This window comes from Genypterus blacodes, unplaced genomic scaffold (assembly GCF_046128005.1).
Source record: "Genypterus blacodes isolate CSIRO-AG114 ecotype Tasmania unplaced genomic scaffold, CSIRO-AGI_Gbla_v1 ptg000052l_1, whole genome shotgun sequence".
NCBI lineage: Eukaryota > Metazoa > Chordata > Actinopteri > Ophidiiformes > Ophidiidae > Genypterus > Genypterus blacodes.
This window is the reverse complement of record NW_027466864.1, coordinates 4,953,872-4,968,631: the sequence shown is the minus strand read 5'-3', so window position 1 is coordinate 4,968,631 and position 14,760 is coordinate 4,953,872. Positions and strand designations below refer to the sequence as shown.

Sequence of the window (14,760 nt, the reverse complement as noted above, 5' to 3'; positions counted from 1 at the left end):
TTGGATGGTTCAGGCTCAGAACTTATCAGTCAGCATTGGGGGAGCAGAGGGACAGATCATTGTTTTGTTCCGTAGGTGGTCGCGTCCACTCCGCTCACACATGGCCGTTGTTGTTGTTGCTCCATCGGTGCCACGTGAGGGCCGAACAACGCTTCCTATTGGCTGGAGAGCGACGTGAGTGACACAGCGAGAGAGAGGGAGAGAAAGAAAGGAGAAAGAGAGAGAGGGAGAGGAGAGAGAGGAGAGACTTGACTTTACTACACAGCCGAGGCGGACAAACCCTCCCAAACCCTTTCTCGCTGTGATTCTACTTTGGAGCGGGACCGGGAGCGTCTCTGTTCCTAAATGCCGATCAGTCGCGGTAAGTCGAGTCGAGTCTTTGTTCCAGACCCGAAATGTGCTGTTTTGTTATTTGTGACTGATAAAACCCAAACTTGCTCGCTTGTCAGTGTTTGTTTAAGTCTCGCTGCTGCTGCGGATCCTTGATGGACTCGTTCCTCCGCCGCCCGCAGCGGTCGGTGCTCCCAGTCTGGACGTGTTTATGGGATAGTGACACGCACATGGGAGATGATGGATTGACGCGTTTTAAAATATACAAAAAACAAAATTCCTAGACGTCCAGAGAAAGAGATTGTTCCCGTGACCGTGTGTTTTTGTCTGGAGACGCGTTCAGGGTCCTAATTTAACAACACATTTCCACGTTCTCCAGAGAATTCCTTCAGCCTGCACAGCTCAGGAGTGATGGAATGTTGTTTCTCTGCCTTTGTATTTACACTCGAGGCGCCTAGAGCAGCACTCAAAGGGTTAACAGTCATATGTTCCCTTTATTGTAAAGCTTCCTAAAAGTTCCTGGTCAAAAGTATCTGGACGTCTGATTTCAAAGCAGCTGTTCCTTTCTTTGCTTTCCACTAAGATGTGGGATCATGGCTTCAGGGATTTACCTCCAATTGTTCATTAAAGCTCAGACATACACACTGTTGCTGTTTGGGGGCAGCAGGAATGTGTGTGTGTGTGTGGGGTCACACCCCTTTCTTGACCTTGACTCTGTGCTTGGGTGGCTTTGTGGTGCTGGGACAGGAAAGAGCCAAACTGTCTCCACACACCTCTAAACAACCTGAATGAAATGATGATCAAAGGGCTCGACTTGTGTTTGATAAAGGGGAACTGAATACTTCTTTTTGCCTTCCGGTGCCATGTTTCTTCTCCTACCTGGTGCATAAAGTAGACTGACCGGAATGCCAATTATTATGGCGGCAGAGCACCGTTTAGCCAAAACAAGTAGATGTGATGGGCTGCAGAGACATAATCGTCCATAAACATAAACGTCCTCTAATGAGGACGTGTTGTGACGTGGATGGAGTCGGTGCAGCTCAGTCTGGGGTCGCCTTTCATCTCTGCGTTTGCCGCCATGTCATCTTAAATGATTATTTTTCTTATCTCCTGTGAGCTGGCAGAGTGGCGTTCAGGCTAACTCATGTTGCTCTGTGTGTTTGGGATCCTGACGGTTTTTTCTTTGGCTCAGGGCCTGATGGGAGGGTGCAGACTGGGAGCTCCACACACACGTGTTCACTCAAGCTCGTGGGTTCAGGGAGGCTGGTGCCAACTCAGGCGTCGGTCTGAAGATAGAAATCAAAGAATCAGCCAGCCAGTCAGTCAGTCAGTCAGTGACAGACCGTTACTCCTCATCCACCTCTCATTTAGTGAATCCACTAATTACAAGGCGCGTTCACACACTTTTGGCCATGTATTGTACAGTCTGTTCTCAGTAGGAATGAGGCTGGGCTCTTTTTATGTAAATATGCTTTAGAAAATGAAGCTCATATCTACAAAGCAAACCAAGCCGGCCCGATAAGTCATATTCAGCTTGTTTCAGTCTGACAGGCTGTTTCCCTTTACTGGTCGCACGGCACCGACGGTCACATGTGGGCCAGAGGAACTCACTGAGTCTGGAGGTTGGAGAGTTTTTTTTAAATTTGGGTTTGCTCACCAGGTCACAGCGGGACGAAGTGGTAGAGTAACACAGTCGATGAAAGAACAATAAGCAAGAATTGAGTCAGGGTAAAGGTCTGTGGTGCTCCTGCAGAGGGAGTGTTTGGTTTCAGCAGATAGCAGTTGTGATCTGGTGGAAGTCTCTGTTCCATAACGTGCAGACAGGGTGACAAAGGAGCGACACCTTTAGAAAACATTCCAGCATGGCCTCAGACTTGAAGCTACAACAGGAAGTTTAAATAACGTCTCTTGTGCTGAGGTCTGTGTGTGTGTGTGTGTGTCTTTGTACACGATGTTCTACAAAGCCTCCCGTACTGCAGTCACTGCAAATACTACAGTTCATTCATCTGCAGTAGAGAAGAAATTAGAGGGAAACATTCCCCTAAAATGCAAATGTGTGATTTGTATTTGTGGGCCGTTTGTGTGGAACAATAACCTGCTTATTCTTTATTCCTGAGAGTAATTGTTGAAATGTGGACAATGTGAAGTCACACTGAGATATTTTGCAGAGTGGAGTTGCAACTATTGGTCTTTATTTCAGTTAATGTTTGATATTTATGCCATAAACATCCAAGTTTACAGAACAAGACTTAGCTATCCCATTTGTGTGACGGCACCAGCAAATACTTGGCATTCATACCTTATAAATGACTAAAATAGATCAATGAATCAATCAGTGGTGCGTTTCTTGACCTTTGCTTGTTGTTTCTTACATGCTGTCCTCCAATCAGAGAGCAGAGATCTGTGTTTAGGTGTGGGGTCTGTCCTCTGTCGGCCTCAGTGGATCAGAATGCAGTGCAGCCTCAGTGAACCTCATCATCTCATTATACTCCAGGCGTGACTTCAATTTCACTAACTTGTCAAACTGGCTCTGTGAATGACATCGTTGTTAATCCAGAGACGAGCCTCAGCTTTACTCCCTCGCATTGCGTCGTCCTAACGGTTGGTGTGTGGAAACGTCGGATTGAGCAATGCCGCTCTCTTTTTCTGGTCAAGCGTGTTTGTGAGTGTAGTGTAGTGTGCGTTTGTCTGTCATCTCCTCAGCTCAACGTGTTCCAGCAGGACAACGGAATGTTCTATAGCTTGAAATGTGCCAGGGCGGCTTTGACACCGAGGACACGTGCACATCTGTGTAGACGACATGTTCTGTACCCGGCCTACGTTACTGTCAGCTCCCGTGCCAATAAAGGCGTCCATTGAGCGCGGTCACGTGGGAGCCATCGAGCGTGAGGGAAGAAGTTCAGATGTCGGGAGAAGGACGAGAACAAGGGGAAAATGAAAAGAGGGGAAGGAAGTATTGTTGGACCCTAAGATGAGAGTTGCTTCAAACTCTCAAGGTGTAGACGAGGATCAGTCGGCTCCTCATAGCGTGAGGAGAGAAACCACCCGCAGGGTTAATACACAATGATAAATGTCTCTGTCAACACAACTCTGTGTCAACGGGGTCACAGAAGTAGGCACACACACTCACACACGCACACGCAAATGTATACCAATCCTGAGTTTAGTCATTCTTGTGTATTACTATGGTTGCTGACGGCTATGAACACTTTCTCCTTCCTGGAGTCTCGTACGATTACTTTCCTCTTAATTGCCCCGCACTGACTGATTACATCTTGTTTCACTCTCGTACTACAGTTCGATTTTTTCCTGTCCCCCGGCCTGGAGGTCCATGAGTCAAAGACATTAAGCTTTAAAAACGGCGGCTGCACACTTTGTACTGGCTTGTCAGTTGCTTGTTTTGGACGATCAGACTCCTGGTCCTCTGTTCCTCTCAGTGTGAAGGTTTGAGACTCACTTTGAGAGGACTTGGCAGATATCTTCATCTTCCTTTGAGCAGTATTGAGTATTGAAACAGTGTATTGGCCTGTTGTTCGTTATATGCATTCCCTTTCTCCTTTATAAGCTGATTAAGTCAGAATCCTCTTAAATTCTTCCATGTATTATTCAGGATTTCTGTCTTAATTGCAGTTTGGGTCAAAGATCTGATTAACTGTGCATGCAAACTTACTGAATTACTTCATTTAGACACAAACAAGTTAACAGGGAGTGAAATTTGGACCAGTGATGATCAGGTGCAGGTATTGGAAGCAGAAAAGCCAAGCAGAACTTTGAAAGAGCTTGAGTCACTGCGTCTTTAGCCTCACATGAGCCTTTTTCCCCTAAAGTGGGTCCTTAAGCCAGATCGCAGAGACCTTGGACTGATGTTGACCAGGTCTGTCTCATCTTCAGCATGGTTTCCATCCGTGCTGCGACCTTCCACAGCAGACAGCCGTGTCGTGTAATCGTCTAAACTAACACACCCTTCGTCCGAACGCCCCCTGTTTGATCTCCTCATGCCTTTTTCTCAGAACTACAGGACAGGAGACATCATTTTCTTGCACAAGATCTCTGGGAAACCACAACAAACTAATGATTCTCAGGGAGGACGCCTATGATGATTTAATAAACCATTTAAGCACAATAAAGTCCTCACTCTGACTCTGAGAAGGCAAAGGAGATCCAGGAGTGTGTTTGTGTTTGTGTGTTTGTACAGTGCGTGTGTTTCTGGTGGGAGGAGCAGGAGCGGAGGGCTTTGCTGTCTGACTCAGAGACTCCTTCCAATCAGCAGGATGACCTCAGACTAAGGGCGGAGCAGGAGAGGAGAATGTTTTTGAGTTTGTGTCCACGTATGAGGTTGCATGTGCGCTCCAGTCACGCCTCAGGGTTCAGGACAGCGGCCCTGGGAAGCTATTTGAGAAAGTCAAAAAGGGTTTGATAGATGTTTCTCACGTCTTTTGAGTTCCTGTTGTAGAGGCACTTCAGCTCCAGCTGCTCAGCTTCTGATTTCATTCTCATTTCATTTACTCCCCTCTGCCACACTTCCATGAATGTGTAGTTGTGCGTTTGACCACAGTGGAACTTGGCAATGCACTTAAATCTACAACTTTGACACACATGGTTCACCAGTACGATCTGCTCAGAGCGTCTTCATGATGAACGCTTAACCCGTTGTTTACAGACGCTGCTTCTGCTGTCCTGGATCATCAGCATTCAAACAAACACATTGTTGACTTGTTGGGATTCTCTGAGTCGGCGTTCTCCTCTGTCAAGTTCCTCTAATCCATATCTCATTATTGATCGCTGTTAAAGTCTCAGGTGTTTGAAATTTGCATGTAAAGAAGTTTTCATTCAAACGAGCTGCAGAGAGAAAACGCATCCATCCTGCTAGCAGCTCTTTGTCATGGACACAAGCTGCAGTGTGTGTGTGTGTGTGTGTGTGTGTGTGTGTGTGTGTGTGTGTGTGTGTGTGTGTGTGTGTGTGTGTGTGTGTGTGTGTGTGTGTGTGTGTGTGTGTGAGCGAGCATGAGACGCCTCATTTCCATCCAGTCCGGCATGTAACAGTCGCTCTGCACTCTCAGGGCTTCGCCTCCACAAAGCTCACTTTGTCACAGCCAACAGGCCGCAGCCTGCAGCTGGGATGCAGTAAGCGGAGGAGGAGGAGGAGGAGGAGGAGGAAGGGTGGGGGGCTATAGGTACGAGCTGTGGTGCCAGGAAGCCTTCCATGGGGTCCAGCCTGGAGAGCGATGCCACGGCTCTGTTCTGGGTCTGTAAGGTGGCTAAGTGTTTGGGTTTGAATCCTGCAGGGCTTTTCTGTGTGCATGGGTTTGCTCAGGCTGCTCTGTTTCTTTTCCCCATGTAGCCCAAAGATCTGTTGCCCGTTATGCAAATTGCCCCTCAAATTTGCCCATAGGTGTGAATGTCTGCTTTGTTTCCTTTTGTCCTGCTTCACTACATTGTCTTCATGTGACCTCTGTGCCTTAAACTAGATTTACTCTGTGATAATACAGAAGTTAAAGGAAAGCATTTGGTTCATTCGGCCTTCTTTCTGTCTGGACAACAAAAAGGTTCCTGTCAGTTTAAAGTCATTAAAGCAGGGCGGTGTTACGTTGCAGACGCTGTGTTCTGTGGCGCAGACGTGTGAGAAGCTTCATCTCACTGCACGGACATAAGTGGCGTCTATATGTGTGAGAGATGCAGTCCGTCATTTGTACTGACGGAGACGAAGGAGGAGCGTGCAGTATTGTGTTGTGGTGTTGTTATGGGCGTGCTCGCTGTGCGACGCAGCCCACTGCAGCGTGACAAAGACGGGCTTTTTCTGAGGCCATGTCTGGTTTTGTCTCAAGAGCGGCAACAATGGCAGATTGTTCTCTGAGCCGGATCCGGTCCACAGAGCGTCGCACTGAAGGACTCTGTCATACACACTTTAATGCTGATTGTACTTTGGAAGAGAAATCCAATTTCAACTCTGTGTTTGGATGGACTGATGTGCTCGATGCTCCGTGTCCAGACTTTAGATTCTGTTCTATTGTGTGTTTATTATCTGATAGTTGTGTCCCGGTGCTACATTTCTGTGGCCGGTTGTGTCTTTTATTTACCACACACACTGTTGTTGCATGTGAAGTCAAAGCCTGAGCAGTGAAGTTGTGTCATGGTGCTGTGATGAGCATCGCCCTGGCATAACATTGTTGGTTTTAAGATATTTACTTTTAAACATATTCATTCTGTGTAAACTGGTTGGTGATGGCTCGTGTGTGTGTGTGTGTGTGTGTGTGTGTGTGTGTGTGTGTGTGTGTGTGTGTGTGTGTGTGTGTGTGTGTGTGTGTGTGTGTGTGTGTGTGTGTGTGTGTGTGTGTGTGTGTGTGTGTGTGTGTGTGTGTGTGTGTGTGTGTGTGTCGGCAGTGTTTCCGGTGTGGCGGGGCGTCGGGGCCAGTAATGGTGGCGGAGGAGGTGGGTGGAGTCCGGGCTGGAGCTGGGGACGCTGCCTGCGATGGGAGCCGGCCGGGTTTGACTCTCCCGTCTGGTTAGTCCTGTGCCGCGGGGGACACGCCAGACTCAGGGAGGTTTGCCAGAGAGGCAGCGGCGCCATCAGACTGTCCACAGACATGCTGCGGATGAAGCTGCCTGAGCTCTTTGAGATCCACCAGATCCCAAAGGTAAAGAGTAAAAAGGTCATCTGAGTGCTACAGTACCTCAGACTCTTCAGACCAGCACAGGTTCACACACACACACACACACACACACGCTGATTTCCCCCCCTGTCTGTGTGGTTGTTGGTCCACAGGTGTTCAGGGAGGAGAGCATCATCTCAGGGTACCGCCACCCCCAGAGCTCGGTGAGGGACTGTCTCCTCAGCAGCTTCCAGATGAACAACGAGACCATCAACATCTGGACCCACTTCCTGCCAACATGGTAGGAAAAGACAGTGAACCACAACAAAGACCATGTTAGATGTTTGTTTCAGACATTTTTCACTTTTCCTACCTAATAAAGTGGCAGCTGAGTGATTCCTTATCAAAGAACCCAGCAGGAGGAGCACATATGAAGAACACACTCATGTTAGTGTGTGTGTGATCTAGAGAAACACATCTTCGAGGCTCATAGCATGTTTGAGTGCCTGTGTACACACACATTTGGCAAAGTGCCGGAGAGAAAATGGAGGAGTGGAAAAACAGGCATGAGATGGGGAAGAGATACCTTTTAAATATGAATAAACACCCAGACCAATCCAGGATGCAGGGAGAGTGTGAGAGTAGGAGTCTCAGAGCTGCTCCTCTTGGCAGGTTTGAGCCAAGAGGAGGAACAGAGACATGAAAGACGGGGAAAAGCTGATTTTGATTTTGAAAGCTTTTTCTCTTGGAGGAATTCCCGAAGCTTTGAGTTTTGTGGGAATGTTTGGAATGAGAGGAGACGTGTTCTTGTTTCCCGTCCAGGTACTTCGTCTGGCGCTTCAGCCTCCTCTGCTCCACCATGAACTTCCTGACTGACAGCTACACGTGGCCCCTGCTGGTCTACATGGTGGTGATCAGCATCTACCCCTTCACCTCCAGCTGCGCCCACACCTTCAGCACCATGTCCCCAGAGTCACGACACATATGCTACTTCTTTGACTACGGAGCGCTCAGCCTCTACAGCCTGGGTGAGACTCAAAACACCGTTAACGCCACCGCTGCCACCGCCGCCACTGGCTCGGTTTGTTTGTTTGTTGGCAAGAACAAGTCTGGTTCTGCAAATCCAGAGGCTGAGCCAGGGTTACTCCTTATTATTACTCAACTTTTCCAGACTTCCCCTCCTTTCTTTAACATCGCAAGAGACGTTTTTGACACTTTCTCACAAACCAGTGAAGAGATCTGGACCAAAACAAGAAGACGATGAGCTCATTCTTCGTCTTATCATCGTCTTCTTATACTCTTTAGGCCCAAAGTGACCCAGTCCAGCAGGTTGTCATGACTTCATGGGGTCAAAGGTCACAGAGCAAGGTCATAGTTTCAGCCCAACCCTAATGCATGCAGAACACACTGAAGGCTTCTCTCATGTACAGGAATACACACACACACACACACACACACACACACACCTATACACGCACTGACGTCTGTCCGTGTGTGTGTGTGTGTGTGTGTGTGTGTGTGTGTGTGTGTGTGTGTGTGTGTAAGGAAACAAAGAGCAATGCGGGGCACAGGTGCTGGTTTGATAAAGTTGTTCTCTGACTGTTAGAGGCAGTGTAGAGTCCATTAGCGGTATAGATTCAGTTTGAGGGTGTGTGTGTTTACACAGGTAAGTAAGTATGCGCTTCTCTCCGTCCTGATTAGGCGTCCTGATTAGATCTCCTAACCGCCGCAGCCTCCTTCTGTCAATGTGAGGCAGCGGGAGGAAGAACGCTAAACCCAATGCTGTAAATGTACAGGAATGAGGGAGAACAGAGGACAGAGAAGATACCAAAACACACACACACACACACACACACACACACACACACACACACACACTCGCCACATTAGAATAGGAGCATAAGCTTAGTAACAAACCGGGTCAAATCCTCACAGATGTGGAGGTTTGAAGCGTGATGCGTGATGCGATACATGTTTGTTGACGTTGTGCGTCCGTGTCCAGGTTGTGCCATCGGTTACGCCGCCTACATCATGCCGGACAGCTTGGTGAACAGCTGGCTCCATCAGTACTTCGTCCCCATCGCCATTGGGAACTCTTTGTTCTGCACCAGTTTATCCTGCTACTCCAGGTGAGGAGGCTGCTGGCACCATCACCGCCTCTGCTCAAGGGCAAAACACAATATATCTACTTTTCCTTTTCTGTGTGGCAGCTTCCAGCGATTGATCGACCCCCTTTTTTTTGAAAGAAGCTTTTGTCTCAGATTCTTATTTCCTGCCAGCTTTTATCAGATGATGTAAAATTTTCTAGACAAAGAAATGAAGGAAGAAAGAAAGGATGAAGGTTTTAGTGTTTCCCCCTCATTGGATCCTGGTGTTGGACTGTGAAAGCCTCAGACACACACACACGCACACACACACGCAGGTATTTAGACACCATGTGACACTTTAAACTCTCTGAATCTGAAACTCCCACTAATGAAATCCTTAAAGTTTGAGCAGCACAGACGGAGACCAGTCCAACAAATCGCTTTTAAAATCTATGAATGACGATTGCGTAACGTCCCCCGTCTGTCTGTCTCTCTCTCTGTCTGTCTGTCTGTCCGTCTCGGCAGATTCCTGGAGCTGCAGTTCCCACAGAGGAGTAAAGTTCTCCGCACGGGAGCGTTTATCTTCCCGTTCATCTTTGACACGACGCCGCTGCTCTACAAGGTGAGACTGAGACTCTCTGCTCTCCTTAGTGTTCATCCTCTCCACTGGGACCTATCGGGTTAAAACCACAGCCTTTGTTGCTTTGTGTGTGTTTGTATCACTTAAGAACTAAGATGCGATTAGTTTGGTTTGAATCCTTTAAGCAGGACTTTGACTCACTAACCCAGAAACGTCTCTTAGCAACATGTTTCACCTCGTTGGGTCATCGCTGCTGAACATGAAGCATCAATGAATACACACTTCTATGATAACGTGTTCCCTTACAGACAGACACACACACACAGACGCACACTGTACGTCCACTAAGGATCCACACAAGGACGCCCATTCACGCAGACGACTCATTATCTGCCGTTATCTGAGGACCGTGAGACGAGTGTGGATGAAAAATGTTCTCTCAGATGTCTGATTGGAAGCCTTGTGTGTGTGTGTGTGTGTGTGTGTGTGTGTGTGTGTGTGTGTGTGTGTGTGTGTGTGTAGCTGCTCCTGTGCCTCGGGGGAAGCTGCGGCTCCAGCGAGGCCTATCTCTGCTACCACCTCCTCTTCGCCTTCCTCACCTGCTTCCTGTTTACGGCTCATCTCCCGGAGAGGTTGGCCCCGGGACGCTTCGACTACTTCGGTGAGCCTTTCTCTTTATGGTGTTGGGGTTGCGGCCCCGGTCGGTCCAGGTGGTGAAGCTTCCAGGTCTGGTCGTCGCCACAGGGGAGAACAAAGTGACAGTGAGAGTCTTTATTTAGTCTGTCCCCTAACGTGCTGACGTCAGGACTCGGCTGGACACGCCCACAAGACACTCTGAACCGACGTAAACATGGGAATGTCTCAAACTGTGGATATCTGGAAGAGTTAGAGTTAAACATCTAAGAGGCCTTTTATAATTTGGCTTTAATCTTTATTTTTACCCTTAATAATCCCTTAAATTAAACAAATTTATCTGTCTGAAACTTTCTTCTCCATCTGATTTGTATCAGTGTGCATGTTGGAGACTTTGTGTGTGTGTGTGTGTGTGTGTGTGTGTGTGTGTGTGTGTGTGTGTGTGGTGAGATAAGTAAATGTTGTCTTAAGTAATGCGAGCGTCTTTGCTTTGCCTCGAGCCGTTTGAGTACAGAAGTGTTTTGTCTCCTTTTCTCAACTAACACAACAAACCACAGCACAGAGAAGCACAAGTGTGTGTGTGTGTGTGTGTGTGCGTGTGTGTGTGTGTGTGGACTGATGATTAGAGCCAAGAGGCTGTAACGTCTGACACAACTCGTATTCATTATGATGAAGAGGAGGAAGAGGAGGTGTTTAGTGCTGTTACAGTTGTTTTGCTTCCAGTCGATGAAGTTTAACTACAACATTTGTGAGTATTCAAACCTATCCTCCTCTTCCTCGTCTCTCCTGCAGGCCACAGCCACCAGCTGTTCCACATCAGCGCGGTGATGGGGACTCACTACCAGATGGAGGGCCTGCTGGCGGACATGGCGTCTCGCCGGGCGTGGCTGCTGGCCCACGGGGCGATGCCGTCCTTCCTGGGCACCATCGGGGCGCTGGTCCTCAGCGTCCTCCTCAACGTGGGCATCATCGGCATCTTCAGCGCCCCCTTGCTGTGGAACCTGCGGCGCGGCAGCAACCAGCCGCACACGACGCAGAGCGAGCGCAAGGAGCAGTGAGGCCGCACTTTTATCAGCGAAAGATGCTACAAACAATACAGCAACACTCCTCTGCATCACCATTTCACCTGCTCACCGTTCACTCAGACGCTGAGGACCCAGACCATGTTGAGTCATGGTAACGCCGTATATTTGAGCATATAGAAATGTCTAATTTATTATTAATAATCTTGACTTTCCATGTAAAGGCTTTGGGTTGAAGGAAGCGTGCTGTCGTACCCACACACACACACACACACACACACATACACGTGCCTTATCACAGAGCGGCTCCATCGGCAGCGTTTACAGGAGATCACTGCAGGTCGCAGCTCCGGTGGAGTCAAATCTGAAACAGGAAACCCTCCATGTCTCTTATTTGCAGGGATTATTTGTTATATTAATAATTCTTTGTGCGTTTACTAACTCGGCATCTCCTCTGTAATATGGAGGATTTGTCTTTTGGAACTGGACGGCTCAGTACAGGTTTTCAATAAAGCATTAATCAGCCCGGGCCGCCCCGTGTGCGTGTTCGTACCGGATGCAGATCAGATTGACGGCTCTGATCGATTCCACTCAGCGTGGATTGGAGGTCGGCGTGGCTCTTTTTGTGATTGCGTGCGTCATTATTATGAACCACATCCACCCGCAGCGGCGCGGCCGTGATTAAAAGACGGCGGGTCTTTTTTTATTTCATATCGGCAGGTTTCTATGGCGACGCTACATTCAGCCGTAGCGTGTTTCCGTCTCCCGTCCGGCGCCTGAGATCCAGAAAGGGGCCGCGTCGATCTCAGATCAGAGCTTTCCAAACCACTCAACTTCCAAATTCCATATTTAAACTTTCCAGTCGTGTGACATATATGACGCCAGTGGTTGATCATGTGTTGAAATGGAGAGAAAAGTACTTGAGTTTCTGTTGGGATTACAAAACCGTTCACTCCTTTCTTTACTGCGGTTTCCTGCCTTGACTGTTTACATTTACCACTGAGATAATACTGGTACCTATTTAAAGACCTTTACCATATTTATATCATGTATGCTTTGTTTAAGGTGCATATACAGAGATGAAGGTGAAGATGATGGGGATTTAATACAGACGGGGAAAGGAATAAGTTTGTAATTCACTCTGTGGTGCGTTTGGGTGTCTGTCTGTTATCTGTTGTGCACAGCGTCCTCCACGTTTCAGCTGGGAAGACATTTCAATGCGTTCATGCTCAAACGTGCACCTAACACACGCGCACACACACAGAGAGAGACGCTCACACACACAAGCAACTGACTGACTAACACATTTGCTGTACACAGGTGAAGAGATTCTGAAAGAGAGGCTCCGTATGTGATATAATGGTTAGAGAGAGAAAGAGAGAGAGACATGAGGGTGCTGGGTGGAGACACACACACACACAAACACACATATTTTAGTATTAGAGCAGTGGAGTTGTTTAAGGTGTTTTGGGAATCTTTAGGTCTAGAGAGTTAAAGTGACTTTGTCCTTAATGTCGGATCATTCCACTTCCACTTCTACTTCTTCTTTTCCTTCTTCTTCTTCTTCTTCTTGTCTTTATTCCATCCCCAGATGAGTCTTTGTCAATTGGTGTTCTCCGTCTGCTGTCAGTGTCTTACAGCGTTCCGTGTTGGTTCTTGGAATTGTATTGTTACAAAACCAGTTTGAAACCCTTGATGCTTTTAGTCATCTTCAGACACACACACACGCACACACACACACCCATCAGTTCTGATCGGTCGGTTTCTGTCATCTCGTCAAATAATCCTCAGCTCCATTTGGTGGTTCTTACACATTTCAGGGTCAAACCTTCTGCAGAATCGGGCACTGGTGACATTCTAATAACTCTGCCGAAGGATGTTTGATAACCAGGAATGGAAAAGAAAGACGAGGACAGGATGAAGCTTTTACAGGATCCAGGAGCTTTTCCAGGTTGAAGAAGTGGCTGTAGATGAGTTGTTGTTCTTGTTCTTGTTCTTGTCTTTTACTGTTTTATAGAAGCTGAACTGTGATTTAATACTGCCTTTGCTCCTAAAACATCAGGCTCCTTTTTAACTGTAAATACTTTATTGTTCTTTCCTTTGTATTATTTGCCTTTTACTACTTTGCGGTACTAAGGTTCTGTAATAAATTAAGCCTTTTATAAATGAATCACGTGTCCACAGGTGTCATTTCATGTTTCTCCCCATGTTCAGCAGGAGTTTGCTCAGATCACACTCAAACTAATGTTACTCTGACGACAGAGACTCAAGTTTCCATTTGTCTTTGAACGTCTTAAAAGCCCCTAAAATATTTTAGTTATTTCGTTATGTCTATTCATTTCAATCTAATTACTGATGCATTGAATTGACTAATGATCAAATGTCCCCCTGCATTGTTTTCCAATAATCTGAGCCAATCGTGTCTCCTCTTCCTCTTCTTCCTCCTCCTCCTTCCTACCTGCTGCACCTCAGTCCTTCCTGATTGATTCTCCAGCCTGCGTTGCTCGGGGTAAGTAGTCTGAACTTCCACCAGCACGAATGTATTCATGCAAAACCCAGAAAGAACAACTTGAGTGACATTTGCGGTCGAATGTGGGTCGGAAAAGTCCCGAACATGAGACATGACTGACAGCTGAGACATGAGAGACCGCGTGGTCATTTTTCAGGCTCACATGTAGTTGTTCACCCCCAAAATCTGATTCCATCGGCAGAGGGCGCCAGAGAGTTCAGATCTGTTTCACAGAGCGCTTAATTGAAGGGATGTGACGAGGAGTTCAGCTAATTCTTTAAGTAATTGTCCTTAAAAAGTTACATTTTAGTGCAAAAGTCACTGTTTACATGCCAATATGAAGGGTCGTCATAATCACATGCGAGCCCGTCTGTCTGTCTGTCTGTCTGTCTCTCTCTCTGTCTGTCTGTCCTCATGTCCTGCTAACTATCAATCCAACTGGAGGACAAATAGACAGAGACGCGGAGTTTTGCAGCACGCAGTTGCAGTTCCTCCATGTGACCACTAGGTGACGGTTGATGCACAGGTAGTTGTTGTGTGTGTGTGTGTGTGTGAGTGAACAGCAGAGGGCAGAGAAGCATCAAGAGAGCATCAGGCAGAGCAGCTGAACAGGATGAGCTTCCGAAAGCTCGAACCGCAGCAACACAATGTGGATGATTGATTTAGGAATCAGCCTCCAATGATGAGGGTTTTTTTTCTTCTTTCTTCCTCTTAAAATGTGAACAACAGGAAAGAGATGAAACTTCTGTTATTCTCTCTGCACATTGGCTCGTTTCCGGCCTGAAAGTATGACCGTTACCTTGGAAATAAGAGAAATAAGGCACATGTGAGGCTGAGTTGAGTGCGATGATGTCACCGCTCCTGTCAGACCTGTGAGGCTGCCGGACGCAGAGCCGCTCGTAAAGTTGAGGTCTCTGCTGTACTTGAGAAATGTTTAGATGTGGAACCCGCAGAGTGCACAGACTGTGGTCGGGCCTGAAGCGTCCCACTGTGGCCTGTTACAGTGAAG

At 47.4% G+C, this 14,760-nt stretch overlaps 1 protein-coding gene across 1 annotated transcript; it reads left to right on the top strand.

Moving 5' to 3' along the window:
- paqr6 (progestin and adipoQ receptor family member VI) lies at nt 1-13,412 on the top strand. The gene is made up of 8 exons (XM_076150220.1): nt 1-361; nt 6,712-6,965; nt 7,094-7,221; nt 7,743-7,948; nt 8,923-9,049; nt 9,533-9,629; nt 10,110-10,248; nt 11,013-13,412. The coding sequence occupies exons 1-8, from the start codon at nt 346-348 to the stop codon at nt 11,276-11,278; spliced, it is 1,233 nt and encodes a 410-aa protein (XP_076006335.1). The 5' UTR covers nt 1-345; the 3' UTR covers nt 11,279-13,412.
- Nucleotides 13,413-14,760: the final 1,348 nt, after the last annotated feature.

What these genes read in the sequence shown, in the direction of transcription:
- paqr6 (XM_076150220.1), top strand. An exon ending in GCTCAGCCTCTACAGCCTGG is followed by an intron (nt 7,949 to 8,922) that starts GTGAGACTCAAA and finishes GTCCGTGTCCAG; the next exon opens with GTTGTGCCATCGGTTACGCC. An exon ending in GGGACGCTTCGACTACTTCG is followed by an intron (nt 10,249 to 11,012) that starts GTGAGCCTTTCT and finishes TCTCTCCTGCAG; the next exon opens with GCCACAGCCACCAGCTGTTC.